General features: G+C 53.1%; 1 protein-coding gene across 5 annotated transcripts; it reads left to right on the plus strand.

Annotated features, from left to right (window-relative positions):
* The first annotated feature begins 1,774 nt into the window (after positions 1-1,774).
* PABPC1L (poly(A) binding protein cytoplasmic 1 like) lies at positions 1,775-14,303 on the plus strand. 5 transcript variants are annotated; one of them, XM_058422707.1, is made up of 17 exons: positions 1,775-1,848; positions 2,295-2,332; positions 3,021-3,232; positions 3,938-4,131; positions 4,576-4,691; positions 5,448-5,587; positions 6,375-6,469; positions 6,700-6,837; positions 8,015-8,110; positions 9,002-9,268; positions 9,744-9,834; positions 10,097-10,291; positions 11,210-11,346; positions 11,657-11,750; positions 12,487-12,617; positions 13,427-13,516; positions 14,094-14,303. In XM_058422707.1, exons 3-16 carry the CDS (start codon positions 3,040-3,042, stop codon positions 13,508-13,510), a joined length of 1,971 nt encoding a protein of 656 aa, XP_058278690.1. In that variant the 5' UTR covers positions 1,775-1,848; positions 2,295-2,332; positions 3,021-3,039; the 3' UTR covers positions 13,511-13,516; positions 14,094-14,303. The 5 variants fall into 5 exon arrangements, with proteins under 5 accessions (XP_058278690.1, XP_039935844.1, XP_039935845.1 ...); XM_040079910.1 differs by having other exon boundaries at positions 10,097-10,282; XM_040079911.2 differs by having other exon boundaries at positions 10,097-10,225.
* The last annotated feature ends 1,619 nt before the right edge of the window (positions 14,304-15,922 follow it).

The following is a 15,922-nucleotide window of genomic DNA, read 5'->3' on the forward strand; positions in this document are numbered from 1 at the left end:
CATTCCTTTGCCGAGAGACTTTCCCACACACCCTCCCAGATTTGTAGGAGAAAACACTGTTTCTCTTCTTCTTCATAGAGGGCATACTTGTAATATATTGTCATTGCAGGGCTTAAATGCAACTCTAAATAACAATTTAACTTGCCATGAGTCATTGCATATTGTAGGGTTGAACACACTGTAAATGAGAAAAGTCTGTGGGTTAGAATCTTGAGAATGTTTTAAATCCCCACTCCGAACACGGAGCTGGCCTCACCTCTGCACATACAGTCCATGCTGGGCTGAAGGAACACCACAAATAGCGGAGGTGCACTGGACATAAGAGCACTTGAAGGGATGGATGGCAGTAGCCAGGCAGCCGATCCCCAGCAGCCTAAAAGCTTCAAGGAAGATTGGTCCTGTTCCTGGAGTGGGGCAACACAGAAGTGTGCGCAGTGAAAAATGTCACTTGGCTGCTCTTGATTGACCAATTAGGGCGTTAGGCCAAAATCTTGAGCGCTGCTCTGCCCTATGCCGTGGCTTTACATGGTGGTGCCTCCATGTCTGTAATTATTGCTACTTTGTCATTTTCTTCAGCCTTTATGGACATACCTAAATGGATGCACATCTTAAATTATACATCTTAATACACCATGCATCTTAAATTATTTTATAGTGTGCAGTCTGACTCACGCTGATGACACTGTCAGCTCTGAGAAGAAAAATCCCTGTGTTTGCTAGCTGCTCCTGTGCAGAGACCACCTCCTATCTTAGTCCTCTCACATATCATCTCTCATCCTTGGCTGTCTCTTTTGAGGAAATCATGAGCTGAGGCTGGTCTGCAGCAGTGATGAATTGAGGGGGAGTCTCAATTTTTTATTTTATTCTGTCTTTCTGGGAAAGGGCACTCCAGCTGGCCCAGCCACAGTATGAGTCCAGGTGCACTCTACACCTTTGACTCATCTAACTGTTGCTGCTGCAGCTTCTCATTCTTGGCACTGATGCTCGTGTGACCTTCGGGTGAGGCATCTTAGTGTGGGAAACCACCAGAAGGTTTCTGTGAAGATGAGAGTTCCGATGGCCCCGCAGCTGACCCTTCCGAGGGTGCAGGATGGGGTGGAGCCAGATGCTGGGGGAGCTGCTTTGGAATTGCACGAGGTTCCTGCGTGCTTTCGTGCAGCGTTTCAGCAGCACAATCACGTCCAGAACAGCTGGGGTGCGATCAGTGGATGAAAGTGAGCTTACAACACTCCTGGGCCATACAGACAAGAGGTGATGATGGCAGAGGCCATATTCCCTGCGTCTCGGTAGGGTCCTGAGGGAGATTGCCGTGGAGTTTGGAAATGCGTGAGCACGCGGTGAGGCGGGATTTGTAACCGAGCTGAGTACGGCTCCTGCCTGTACTCCTTAACCAGGGAATTACATACCAGAAGGTGCATGCGATTTCCTAAAAGCGCGTGGGTGGGACACGCCGTCAGTGTTCCAGGGCGACAACGCAGCGCAGTTCCCCTGCCCTTTCGGAAAGGCACGGGATTCGCAGGAGCTGCGATCCTCAGAGACCCTCGGCTGCGCGGGGGCCGCCGCTGCCCTGCCCTGCCCTGCCCGCAGGGCTGTCCGCTCCGCAGGGGCGGGGCACGGCCGCACCTGGCCGGGGTGTGGCGGTGGGCGGGGGTCCCTCCGGCACCTGGCCGGGGTGTGGCGGTGGGCGGGGGTCCCTCCGGCACCTGGCCGGGGTGTGGCGGTGGGCGGGGGGTCCCTCCGGCACCTGGCCGGGGTGTGGCGGTGGGCGGGGGTCCCGGGGCCGCCGCGGAAGAGGCGGGCGGTGGCGTCAGCCGCAGCGGAGCGGTGCTGCCGCGGCGAGCGCTCGGTGTGAGTGCGGGGCCGGCTCCCAGCGCCCAGCTCCGGCTGCCGGGGCTGTTTCTCGGGGCGGGGGTGGCCGGGGGTCCCCGCCGGCGGGCGGGCTCGGGCAGGGCTCGGGGCGCTCCTCCGCAGCCCCGTCCCGTGTCCGGCGGTGTGCGCTGCCCTCGGCTCCCCGGCGGCGCTGTGCTTCCTCTGCCCGGCCGCTCCCCGCTCCGGCCGCCTCCTCCCCGTCTGAGCTCCCTTCCCTCCCTGCCCCGCTGGCTGTGAAGGGGTGCTGGGGCTGCTCTGTTACGCTGTGTTAGTTTCGGGGGGCCTGGGAGGCGCCTGTGGGCGGTGCGAGGAGCGGGGCCGTGGCACGGAGCCGGTCGCGGCTCTGCCGTGGGGACCTGCCTTTGGCCGGGGGATTGCTCGATGCACCTGTCCTGGATATGCGTGCTCATTTTGGGTATCTATAGGTATCTGACCAAGTGCCTCAGGACTTTTGAGCTTTCAGGTAAGAGCCCCCACGGATGGATTTATAAGCTTTTGGGGCAGGACCTGCATTTCTGTGTTCCTAAGCGGTACCCCGGGGATCCCAGGTAGTGACTGGGTTGTCTTCACACAGAACTTTATACTCAGCTGAAACCAGGCAGAGACTGAGCATCGATTTGCCTGCTCTGGGAACAGTAGTCATCAAGCTGAGAAATTGGGAAGAGGTGGCTAAAACCCCTTCTTGCCTTGTCTGCCTTGTTAGAGATGGAGTTGTTTGCAGGGAGCAGCGTGGGCTGCAGTTCTGTTCCCTGGGCGTCAGTACAAACCCCCGCTCCTTGGGTCTGCTCTGGCTGGAGGGAGCCATTAAGGAGTTAAAATGGTGCTGGTGCTGATGGGCGGTTTACTTTCTGAGAAATTAAACTCCATTTTATTTCTTTTGTGGCTTGCATGTTTTAAGGAGCAAATGTCTGTGGTGTGTCCCTCTGCATCTTTCCAGGGCTTGCAAGGGCTGTGAGGTGCAGATCCCAGCTCAACTTCTGCACCAAAATTGTTCTGTCCTGGAAAGTTTTGGGATTGCAGCTTCCTTGGGGCATTCCTGTTCCTAGTGCTGCTGGTGGGAAGGGCATTGCTTTGACTTGTGCTGCTGCAGTGGGGCCAGCCCCGGTGTGGCTCTGTGGTTGCTGCAGCCTCGGGTCTGTCTCCTTCTGCAGCTGAGCTCTGTGGGTGACCATGAATGCCAGTGGCCCTGGCTATCCCTTAGCCTCTCTCTACGTGGGAGACCTGCACCCAGATGTGACCGAAGCCATGCTCTACGAGAAGTTCTCCCCTGCTGGGCCCATCATGTCCATCCGAGTCTGCCGGGACGTGGCCACGCGCCGGTCGCTGGGTTATGCCTACATTAACTTCCAGCAGCCTGTGGATGGTACGTTCCCCAAAACACAGCCCTGAGGAACTGCCCCACAGCGGGGACTTGGGAGTGCAAGTGATGTAAGGGAGGGCAAGGGAAGAGGGGGGAGCAGCTGTCTGAATGGCTTGGTTCTAAGTAATCCAAATCTGCTCTCTGATGGTGACCCATCCTGCTTCCATCTCTTCCTAGGGTCTGGGAAGTGATGCAGCTGCTGGGCTCTGGTGGGGAGATGAAGGTGACTTGCAAAAGTTGCCTCCCTCCTTCTTCTCCATCAGAGAAGGGCACCAAAACCCCTTCTGCCCTTCCCCTGGGGTACCCAGCTGCCCACTGGCTCACAGTGTAAAGTGAGGCCACTCTCCTGGCAGGCATTGCATGACACAGTGCTGTAATTGGAAGGTGTTCTGTGCTGAAGTGAGGCCCTAGTGATGGGAAGGTGTTGATTTAGTTGCCCTAGAGACCAAAATCCTTACTGGATAAATTAGCTGGGCCTGTGACTGGAACTTGTAGTGAAATGGTTGATCCTTGGGAGTCCAACGTGCTTTGGAGATGAAAAATTAATTAACCAAAGAGTGGTGTGGCTGTAGGGGTGGGGAGGCAGAGCTGCCTATCCCATTTAGGTTAACAAGAGCCAGTCCCTGCTTCCTGTGCCCATCTCAGCTGCTGCAGGATGTGAGGGAGATCTGTCTCTATTACTCCCCTCTCCTCCCCTTTCTTTGCCAGCTGAGCGAGCCCTGGACACCATGAACTTCGAGGTGATCAAGGGCCGACCCATCCGCATCATGTGGTCCCAACGGGACCCCGGGCTCAGGAAATCAGGGGTTGGAAATGTCTTCATCAAGAACCTGGATGACTCCATTGACAATAAAGCCCTGTATGACACATTCTCTACCTTTGGAAACATCCTGTCATGCAAGGTGGGTGTGCCCAGGGCCCTGCTGGAGAGGGCTTGCTGCAGAGCTGCCCTCACTCTTGGAAGCATGCTCAGCTCCAGCCAGCTGGAATTCACTTTCTCATTTCACTTCCCACAACATATTCCTCAAATTCCCAGCTGCTTTGAAGCCAAAAGGCCTTGCTATGTTTCCCTTCAGAATGGGGGCTTTTCCCCAGTCCCTGCACAGAAATGTTACCACCAGTGGCATGTGGGTCTTGGGGAGCCATAAATTCCTGGGTATCATACAAAGCATCCAAACCAACACCCTGACCTGCTGCCAACACCCCAACAGAGCTCAGCTGCAGTGGGAGCAGGATGTCAGGGAGGGAAAATGCCCAGGATGAGGTTTTCCTGTGACGTACCTGTGTACAAATATGGAGAAAAACCAGTGTCTGTCTCTTTCCTTTGCCCCTCGTGCTGTTTGTAGGTGGTTTGTGATGAAAATGGATCCCGTGGCTATGGCTTTGTCCACTTTGAGACGCATGAGGCAGCAGCTCGGGCCATTGAGACCATGAATGGGATGTTGCTCAATGACAGGAAGGTGTAAGTGCCAGAGAGAGGAGCCTGGGCTCTGCACTTGGCTCTGCTCCTCCCTTGCCTTGGTCCTCTATCAGCAGTAAAAGCATGCCCTGCTCAGACATCCCCTTCCTGCTGCTCTGCATCTTCCCTTTTCCGTCCCTGCTGGGCATGGCAGCTCTGCTGGGACAGTGAGTCACTCGTGGTGGGTGCTGGTGGAAGTGTGGTGGTGGTTTGGAGCTGTTCCCAGGTGGTGAGGAAGGACTCCAGCCCCAAGCTGGGTTTTATTGCTGAGGTGGTGAAATGAGTGCCCACAGAGTGGGGCTGGTCCTTGACCTTGGCTGTTGCCATCAGATAATTGGGCAGGAAGAGGTTTGGTTGTTGTTCCTCTCACTGCTTGCATTGCATCACCTCACTCTCTACAGCCCACAGATGCAATGGGTGCCCAGAGTGTTTGAGAACACTTTGGAGGAAGAGAGCTGGCACTTGGTGATATCCTTTGGGTCTTCTGTGGTGGTGGCATCCTTTGAAGGCTTTTGATGTCTCTTGGGGTGACACATCCCTGCTTTCGGCAGTGCCAAGTGAGAGTTTGGGTATAAGTACACCAGAGTGGGATATGCTGAAGTTGCTGTATATGGAATTCATGGTGAGTGTGTGGATGAGCAAAGCATGGCCTGAGGTGGTGGGATCTCTCTTGGCCTGTACTGAGGCAGGTGTGCCTGAGTCCATCTTCCCTCTGCAGGGGACATGCAGGGTTTGAGGTCAATTCCTTTCCTCCCGCAGGTTTGTTGGACACTTCAAATCCCGCAAAGAGCGCGAGGCAGAGGTTGGGGCTAGGGCAATAGAATTCACCAACGTCTACATCAAAAACTTTGGGGATGACATGGATGATGACAGACTGCGGGAAATATTCTCCAAGTTTGGTGAGTGCAGTTGTTGAAATGTCCTCGTGTCTGATAAACTGGGGTTGGGGCAGCTGAACAGGCAGCTGGGGGAGTGCTTGGCTGAAAGAGCAACCCCTTTTTCTCAGTGAGATGTGACTTGTTTAACATCCCCCACATAAAAGGATTGCAGTCACTTCATTTGTCAGGATGTTACATGTGCTTTCCTGCTACAACAGAGGACTTGTACTTGGTGTTGTCTTGAAAAAAGTATGTTTTTTCTTTCTTGGATTTTTTTTTTTTTAATTGTCTTGCTACCAGCATGCTGTCTGGTTACAGGAACCCTGGGAATAAGAATTGCTGAATCTGAATTTAAAGAAAACAGGTTTGTCACTTTAGTCCGCTACTGGAAGATTCCTCCTGTGATGGATTTTAGTGTTGTGCCAGCCCGTGGACAATACTGTCCATGCTTGGTCAGTGTCATCCCAGGGAATTTGTGTTTTTCCTTCCTATGTGTTCATGTGTAAAGGAGATGAGATTTTTCTAGCCAAAGGATCTCACTGCACTGGGTGGAGAGGCTGAAGAGCCCAGGACAATGAGAGCAGCAGCCCAGGTTGGAGGGATCACCCTCACCAAAGCTCACAGCCTCCTGTCCCTGCCTCGTGGGGATCCCGTTATCTGTGCTCCTGCTGGGCTTTTCCATGCTGCCGTGGCTGCCTGGTCTCATCGCTGGGCTGGTCTCTCATGGTGGCTCCCCAGCAGAGTGCTGCACGCTGGCAGCACCCCTCGGTGGGCACCCCTCGGACTGGACTCTGCTTCCCTCCTGCAGGAAAGACGTTGAGTGTCAAGGTCATGATGGACAGCAGTGGCCGCTCTAAGGGCTTCGGGTTTGTCAACTTTGAGAAGCACGAAGAAGCCCAGAAGGCAAGAGGCTCCTCACTGCCCGTCTCTCCTCTGAAACTGTCACCTGGTGATGTTCCCACCTCTCCTCAGGGGGAACCTCACCAGCTCTGTGCTTGTCTGGGAGCTGGTGCTGCGTACCTGGGTGGGCAGGCCCTGGCAAGGGGGAGCGGGTGTCTGCTGGTGGTGGGTGAAGAGCAGAGCCGTGGCCATGGGCTTCCTGCTGAGCCGAGAGCGCTTCCCTCCCCTGGCAGGCGGTGGCTGACATGAACGGGAAGGAGATCAACGGGCGGGTGCTGTACGTGGGCCGGGCACAGAAGCGGCTGGAGCGCCAGAGCGAGCTCAAGAGGAAATTTGAGCAGATGAAGCAGGAGCGGGTGAACAGGTACCAGGTAAGGGGAGAGCAGGGTGCTCTGTCCTGCAGGTCTGCACCAGGAACGCTCTCAGCCTGGGGACAGCACAGAGCTCTCCAGAGCAGATCAGCGTGGTTCGTACCTCCTGCAATCAGGGCTCCAGTTGACTTATTAAAGAAGTATGGGTGTTGATTTAATATCAATACTTAACTGTGATGGACAAAAACTTTTTAACCATTTAAAGTTAGAAAGTGTATGTTTATTATGTCTGGGCAGCATGTGGGATAGCTTTTTAATATGCACTGCGAAATTTATAGGTAATTACAAAGCTTTTTTTTTTTACAAAAGTGTTGAATACTTAAAATACAAACGTATATTCATATTCTTGTCACTTCTTATTTTTTGTTCCGTATGCTAATTGGCAAAAAGGCTATTAAGCATGCGTAGTTTGTTTCTTAAAATGAGTTGGGGGTTTATTTTGGGGAGAGGTCACTAGAAATGAGGAATTAAGATGATGAGTCTTCTTCGTTCTGACTTTTTAAATTTTTTAATGCATTCGAGACAAATGAATCCTTGGTAGAACTTACAGTTTCTTGTGTTCAATGGGTTTTCTAAGTAGGAAACCTGCAGCTATTTGATATCTTATTTACTAAGTTTTGTTTTTTGTTACAAGCACAGTTACACCAATATAAAGCTGACAAGTAATGCGTTATTAAATCTGGGATAGCTTATTTAAGATTTGGCTTCTGTTAACTGTAAATAAAGCTTACTTATTTACTTTAGCTAATTTAGCAACTTATCTTATTTTTCTTAAAAATTTTTAATTTTTTTAAATTAATGTCTCACAGTCACTGCCTGGGAATGTTCTGGGAAGCAATATCAGGAAAGAGGAGAGAGATTTAAACCCGGGATGATGTTGGGAATGAACAAATGGGTCTGCTAATTTCCAGAAATATTAGTCTGGAAGTGAGACAGCCTCATGATGTTCAGCAGGTTCACAGTGATGGTGTGGCTGCCCTCTTCACCTGGTTGTTTGTACTTTGAGTGGAGTTTTTGCACAATCCTGGCCCCTCTCCACGTCACTGCTCCTGCAGGGGATGTCTCTGTGGGATGTCCCATCCTCCAGCTGAGGTGCTGGTGAAATGTGCATCCAGTGTGACAAACTGCTGTAAACTGTGGGATTCCAAAGCTGCTTTTTTTTTTCACCCGTGTGCAGGGGGTCAACCTGTATGTGAAGAACTTGGATGATGGGATAGACGACGAGAGGCTGAGGAAGGAATTCTCTCCCTATGGCACCATCACCAGTGCCAAGGTGAGGGACTGGAGCTGCCACTGGAGCTCCTGGGGCTGGTGAGCCAGGACACTCAGCCCTTGGAGATGGATGGGGATCATCATCCTGCTGAATTACACTTCCCTGCTGACCGCTTTATCTCAAGCCAGGTGTAAGGGACATGCTGCTTCACCTCACAGTGTCCCTGAGGAGCAAATATTTTGTAGCTTTTTTGAGTTATCCCAGCCCTGGTGAGGTGCCAGGTATGGGACCTTAAAGCTGCAACATTCTGGATATTGCCCAGCTGCTCTGTGACACTGATACAAATGAAAATGACCCACAAGGCACCTTTCTCAGGACAGTGGGGTGACAGGCTGGTGTTTGGCCTTTTTGGAACACCATGGAAATGTCACTCTCTTCACTGGGACTGGTGTCGGGGTTCTCTGGAAGGCAGCATGTAAGGGATGGTCTGGCTTTAAGATCAGCTACCTGTAACCTGCCAGGGACAGATGCTGCCTGATCCTTGTCAGGGTGCTGATCCCCATCCCTTGCTGGCTCCTGCAGCATTTAGGACCACAGCATTCCTGGCCCATGGGGCCCTGTGGGGCTGAGGCACAGATTCCCCCCAGACAACCACAGGCTCCCGATCTCAGGCTGGTCCAGGCTCTGCCATCTTCATTTCCCAAACCTCCTGCCTGAGCAAATCCTGCCCTTCCCCAGAGAAACCTGTCAGTGAGGGAGGTGCAGTCCCATCCATCCCACCCCACGTGTGGGGGCTGAAATGAGGTGCCTGCGCCTGGATCCCACACAGCCCCCTGCGCCTGGATCCCACACAGCCCCCTGCGCCTGGATCCCACACATCCCCCTGCGCCGTGCTTTGTGGATGCTGCAGCGATCTCTGGACTTACCTGTCTTGTTCTAATCCTATTTTAGGTGATGACGGAGGGTGGCCGCAGCAAAGGGTTTGGGTTTGTATGTTTCTCCTCCCCAGAAGAGGCTACCAAGGCCGTGACAGAAATGAACGGGCGGATCGTCAGCACAAAGCCTCTCTACGTCGCGCTCGCCCAGAGGAAAGAGGAGAGGAAAGCAATCCTCACCAACCAGTACATGCAGAGATTGGCCACCATGAGGGCCCTGCCTGGGCCTCTCCTGGGCTCTTTCCAGACCCCCCCGGGGTACTTCCTCCCCCCCATGCCTCAGGTGAGTCCTGCTCCCCCATGGCAGCCTTGCACAGGGCCCCAGGCCTGCCCCGGAGCGTGGTGGCAGTCGGGCTGAGAAGCAGAGCTTGGGTTGTGCAGATCTGGGCACATCCCGTGGAACTGGTGGGATCTGCCTGGGCTTCCACGTGAGCTCCAGGAAATGGGCCAGGGATTTTGTAGTTCCTGCTGCTCCTCAGAGGAGGGAAGCAAGGAGGAGTTTGGTGGGAGAGTGTGGGCATGGAGAGCAAAGGAGAAGGGTTACAGAGGTGCAGAAGCTCCTGAGGAGGAGTTAAATAGAGCTGCTGGAGGACATGCTGACAGCAGGGCTGGAGGTTGGTCTTTAAAGTGCTCTGGCACCCTGCAGAGCATGGCTTTGGCTTGTCTGTCTGTGTGCAGCAGCCACCAAGAGGCTCTGGGTTGGTTCTGGCTCAGCTCTGCTCCTCAGTCACGTAGGATGACGTGTTCTTCTTCCCCAGCCACAAACCAGAGCTGCCTTCTACGGCCCCAGCCCCGTTGTCCCAGTCCGCCCGGCCACTCGCTGGAGCACGCAGCCCTCCCGCCCACCCTGTGAGTCTGCCTGTCTCCCCTGGGGCTCTCGGCACCAGCTGGGCTCGGTCAGGGACTGAGGGTCTTTAAAAGCAGCACAAAGCGTGTAACCGTGGGGGTTTATTTTGGAAAGGTGTGCAGGGCCGTGGTGATGGGCACCAGGAGGTGAGGTGTTGGCAGCGACACCAGAGGTGAGGTGCTCCCAGCCACAGTCCCTCCCCCCACGTGCCCTTCCGTGCCTCTGCTACCACGCAGCTTCATAATGTGTGTCCTCTCTCCGCAGCAGTGTATCCTGAAGCCACCCCCATCCTGAGGGCTGCCGTGCCGCCCCGGCGCCTGCTGTCCAACATCAGCACCACCAGACAGGCCTCCACACAGGTGCCCCGTGTGCCCCCCCAGGCCCAGAGAGTGGGTGAGTGGGGGAAGGACCCCCACGACATCCAGCTGGGACATCGCCGTGGTGGCAAGGGTGCTTACTGTGAGCTCAGGTCCCCTCTGAGGATGGATGGGGTCGTGGGGGTGCTCATGGAGCAGTCTGACGGTGTGATGGAGTTGGAGCGGTGTCTAGGAGCTAGATATGTAACTTTTGGGGAAGGTTGGGATCTTTCAGGTCGTGGCGCAGGTCTCTGATCTGCAGACTGGTATTGTTGGTGGCTATGCCTTGAATGTGATCCTTAAAGCAGATGGTGATGTAGCCACAGCACCTGGGCTCAGACAAAGGCAGAGGGTGGGAAAGGATCTCGGGGGCACAGGAAGGGATCTGACAGGCTCTGGTTGAACTGCTGCCAGTGCCAAGCCTCATGTTAGAGGGGTCTGGAGCTGAGAACCAGACCTTGCTGGAATCCCCAGTGCCTGGCTGTGCTGAGGCTGACCCTGGCTCTTGGGGTGTCCCCTCCACACGTGACCACTGAGGCAGTGACTGCCTACAGCCTTCCCATCTTCATGGGATTTTCCCAAGGTTGTCTTTGGCATTGAGTGTCTAATTGCTGAAGTGAGCAGTGGGACCAGGAGGGGCTGTCTGTGGCTTGTCCCCTTTCCTTTTGTCATCGTCCTCTCATTTCTCTGCCTTCGCCTTCCTTCAGGATGAGCTGGGAGACAAAGGTCTCACAGCCCACCCTGCTCGGTGCTGTTCCTGTTCTCTGGCTGCTGATGCAGATGGGTTTCTGGAGGAGCGGTGATGAGGTGTGGGTGCCTTTGCCAGCTCTCCTGCCCTCTGCACAGCATCAGACCACCCCAAGGGTGGCAGTGCCCTGCCTGTCCTGGGGAAGCTGCCTTTGAGCCTGTGTGGGACTTTTCAGGCCCTCCAGACAAGCACACTGTCCTTGTGGCCTCAGCCTCCTTGGCGTAGGCATGCATTAAGGACTCCTCCTCACAAATGTTCTTGTCCCCACTGCAGCCAACATCGGGACACAGACGGTCAGCACCCGGGTGCCCTCGTCTGCCCTGCCACGGGGAGCCCAGCAGTACAAGTACTCCTCATCTGCCAGGAACATGCAGCCCATGGGGCACATGCCACCCATGGTGGCCCCACAGGTAAGTGCTCTGCAGCCACCGAAATGTGACATTCCTGGTCCTGCTGACCCCAGGGATGCCCATGGCTCTGTGCGTGGTGCTGTGGGGACCTTTCCCAGGGGCTGTTGGGGGGCAGTGGGTCCAAGTAGCCACACAGATCTAATACTTGACTCCAGCTTTTCTGGAAGCTGGTGTTTGAACACAGACCATGCTAGTGTCTTGGAAGGCTGAAAAGCCCTGTTGTGGCTGGTATCGAGCACCATTCCTGCAAGCCAGGTAACTCACATCCCTTCCAGCCTTTGGTTGCTGTTCGTCTCTGTTTTTCCTGCAGGTGGGAGAACCTGCTGTGCACGTCCAGGGGCAGGAGCCACTGACAGCATCCTTGCTTGCAGCAGCCCCTCCTCAGGAGCAGAAGCAAATGATCGGTGGGTGCCACGGCTGCTCTGCTGGAGCAGGTCCAGCTGCAGGGCCCTGGGGGCACCCAGGCAAACTGAGCTGCTGGGAGAAGCTGTAAGGCTTTGTGGGATTGCTCTGATATTATGACACTTTTAAAAAATAATAATAATAAATTCAGTCTGAGTTGGAACTGGAAGGGAGCAATAAAACCACTCCCTGTCTGGTGAGCTGCCTGGCAGTGAGACAGTGTCTGGTGAAGCTTTGCAGAGAAGCAGAGCTCCATCCCCCCTGCCTGCGCTGTCAGGGCATTTGCAATTCCCCTGAGCTCTGAACCATCCTGTACTGCTGCTCCTGGGCACTGATGAACAGCTGGGTGGCCGTAGGGGTTAAGGTCAGCTGTGCCACACAACCCTTGGGTGTCAGGTGGTGGAGCAGGCAGTGCCCTGATGTGGGACAGCATTGCTTGGCCTGGCCAAAGCACAGCAGGTCACAGACCAGCTCTTTCCCCCCCAGGAGGAAACTGCTCCCGCAGGAACTTTCACCTGTGCACAGGTGGGCAGATGTGCACAGCTCCACTGCCCTGTGCCCACTGTGGGTGCCTGCTGCTGACTTCACCCAGCAGCTTCTCACTGCTGTGACAGGCTGGAGTAGCTTTGCTTGTGAGCAGTGGTTTTTCCACCACCATCACCACCCTTGCATCCCATTTTGCTTGAGAGGGCAGGAGGGCTTGCACGGTGCTCAAGTCCTCGCTGGTGTTTGGAGCAGGTGAACGCCTCTACCCCCTGATCCATGTGATGCATCCCTCGCTGGCCGGCAAGATCACCGGGATGCTGCTGGAGATAGACAACTCCGAGCTGCTGCTGCTCCTGGAGTCCCCAGACTCCCTGCGCTCCAAGGTAGGAGGGACTCTGTGCCCAAACAAATCCCTTCCCAAAGGCCTGATTATCTGCTGCTGCAAGGAAAGGTGAGCACAGCCCAGGACGCTGATCACTGTAGGGAGAGCCAGTTGCTGCTGTTCATATTTTCGAGTGAAAAAGGAGCCCCATGTTGGTGTCATCACACCCAGAGTCTGAATGTCTGCCTGCCTTCAGCAAAAGGAGAAGCTGGAAGCAGCTCCCTGATAGCACAGGGCAAGCCTGAGGGTGGTTGGGAAGTGAGAGGGGAAAAGCAGGGTGGTATCTCTATGTGGAAGCAGCCAGAAAGATACTTTTTCCTCAGAATAGAAATCAGACAAACTGCTGCCCCTCTGCACTATTTCTTCAGTTTTCTTCTTAATTCCAGTGAATATTTAGCTTTGGTTCCCATCAAAGTAGTTGGAGTGAATTGACTGCACCTTTTTTGTTGCTCCTTGGAGACTTGGAGCCACTTTCACCCTTCCACTGCTGTCTTTTTGAGGAGCCTGGGCTCTGCTGGGTGGTGCCAGGTAGCTTCACCTGTGAAATCTCACTTCTGTCTAGCAAGTTCTGACTTGATAATAAAGGAGAGATGACCCAGAATTCCCCTTGGTAAGAGACAGAAAAGGTCTTTGGGCTGATCAGTCTCCTGCAGAAGCAGCAGGCTTGGATTTTGTAATTATTCAAGTCCTTTACCTCTTGAAAACGTGTCTGTGCGGAGGCCGCATTGGGACCTGAAATACCGAGTTCCTGGTGCAGTGCAGGTTCACCCTGGAGCAACTCAACTTCTCCCCCTTGTGCTGTGTTGTCAGATCGAGGAGGCGGTCACGGTTCTCCAGGCACACCAGAGCACCGAGGCACCCCACAAGGGCAGCGCTGGGGCGTTCCTGCAGTGACTCCAGGTGCGTGCTGGCAGCCGTGCTGAGCTCAGTCTCTGGTTTCTGACTCTGAAACTGGGGATTGGGTTTCTCCTCTGGGCCAAGCGAGGTTTAATGAGCAATATCAGTGTCCTTGACTGTAATATTCTGTTTCTTAAATTGCATCCTCTGTTTTCTGGATTTAGTTTTACAGCAGAGACCTGAGTGGGTTCTTTTTATGCTGATGAGGGCAATGACTCTGCTACCAGAAAGGAATATGGGAAGGGTCCTTGCTTTTCTGTAGATCTAGTACAGACCAACACAGTCTTTCCTGGGAATTCCCAGTGGTTTTTTTTGCAGAACTTTGACAGTAGATACCCTGTAAAATATCCTTTTATGTGCTTGATCAGGAGAGCTGGCCCTGCTGCTGAGGCTGGGATAGACACACTGACAAAGCAATTCAGACTCTGTGTAGCCCTTTGAAGATATTTCAGATATTTTCTTGACTTACGATATCAAAGTAACTGTGTTAATCCAAGTTCAGGTGAATTTCATCTTTTCTGGTTGAAGCTCTTCCTTTGGCAGTTGAAAATTACGTATGTGGTTTGTCTGTTTCTTGCAGACTGTGGGACCAAGAGCAAGCCCTGAGAATGTTGCTGTTCAAGAGCGGGAGCAGGAACCCCACCATGCTGTTGGGATCATTCCCATACAGTGACCTTGGCTTGTCTTCAAATGCCCCATCCTCTTGTTTGTGTGTATTGCAACCCCTGTAGAATTGCTTCCTCCTGCACCTGTAAAAATCCTCACATTAAATCTCTTCTCACCACTGAAAGCACCTTGTGAAGTGTAGTGTGAAACCCAGCCTGGGTCAGTTGCCCAGGAAATGACGAGAGCTGATCACACATCATTTTAGTGAATTTATTTGGTTCTGTAGATTTATTTGTTTGTGTAGCTGACACTAATAAAGAACTGATACTTCTGCCCTCACAAATGGGTTAGTTCCCTTGGCAGAAAGACAGCCAATATTTTGCTTCTTGCAGGAGGAAGGATGGACTCAGGCTGCAGTAATAAGTGAAGTTTGTGGGGTGTCAGTCTGGAGAGCTGACAGAAGGGACACACAGGATTACATTAACAAATTGCCAACAAACAGGCTCCTCTAGTCCCTTCTGATTCCCTAGGAGGATGGATTTAAGCAAAACAGGATGGATGACTGCTGTTCTTCTGTAATGAACCTTGTATCCCTGCAGTAATGGCCTCGAGAGTCTCCTGCTGGTCACCACAGGGTCTGTCTATGTGTCTGTGGTGCACAAGATCAACTTTTTGAGGTACTGTGGAGTAGCTGTAAATCAAAAGCTGCATTTCCAATGTGTGTCTCTGACCAGAGGTTCCAAGGGAGTCACTGAAGAGGTTGCAAGCATTCCTGTGTTGTGTCCCACGGGGACACTTCCTGCTGGCAGGGGGAGCTGGGACGTTATTGCTGTGTTGTGCTCCCTGTGTTGCTGCCATTACCCTGGCCTTAATCCTCTGCTCTTCCTAGTTAGGAAAAGAATTTCAGCCCTTAAGACTCCTCAATACTTGGGGCTGGTGATGCACTGACCTCACTTGACAGCTTCCTTGAGCTGGCATGAGCACACCTACACCAGCACCACCCACCTTCTTTCTGTGCAGCTTGTGCTGGTTTTGCTGTCTCAATCTTCCTTCTGTGCTGTTTCATACTCCTGCTTCAGCTCCCTGCTGAGTCACCCCTCCTACCTTTTGTTTTCCTTCCAGCATTTTAACAGAACCACTTACACATTTGCTCCTGCAATGGTGTCTGCTCTGCTCCACTGGGATTCTTCACTGGGGGTTTTCATCATTCCTTTTTCTCCCCTTCATTTCACAAGTTCTTTCCCTGACCTCCTTAAATATTTATTTTCTTCTCAGTGGATGCCTCAGCCTGAACTGTTGACTGTTTATATATCTTCACCTCAGTGAGATGCTTATAAAGGATTTTAATTCACCTTATATTCAGGACCCTAATTTGTTATTTCTCTCTAAGTGTCACAGGCTGGAAGCTTTTCTGCTTGGTCTCTAGGGGAAAAATAGGTATTTGCATGAGTGTAATGCAGATAAGGAGAGCTGGAATGGAGCTGTACAGGTAAACTTCATTCTGCTGTTTAGCTTGGCTGCAGCCTTTTTTCAGGTGTAACAGGGCAGTTCAGGTGTGCCTGTGACACCACCTACAGTGCCAGACAGCTGTGCTGGGTGAGCCCTCTTTAAACCCAGAGGGAATGCAAAGTGGGGCCCAGGAACCTGGGGATATCAGAATAGCCTCTGAAAGGACGTGAACATGGACCAGAGGTTTTAAAATCATAATCAGTAAAGGTGAAGCTGGCACTTGGATCCCTGATGATACTAGAAATTATTCAGAGTAGCTCCCTGGCTGCAGTCCTTGGTGAAGAATGAGACTTT

This window comes from Hirundo rustica, chromosome 16 (genome assembly GCF_015227805.2).
Source record: "Hirundo rustica isolate bHirRus1 chromosome 16, bHirRus1.pri.v3, whole genome shotgun sequence".
Classification (NCBI taxonomy): Eukaryota; Metazoa; Chordata; class Aves; order Passeriformes; family Hirundinidae; genus Hirundo; species Hirundo rustica.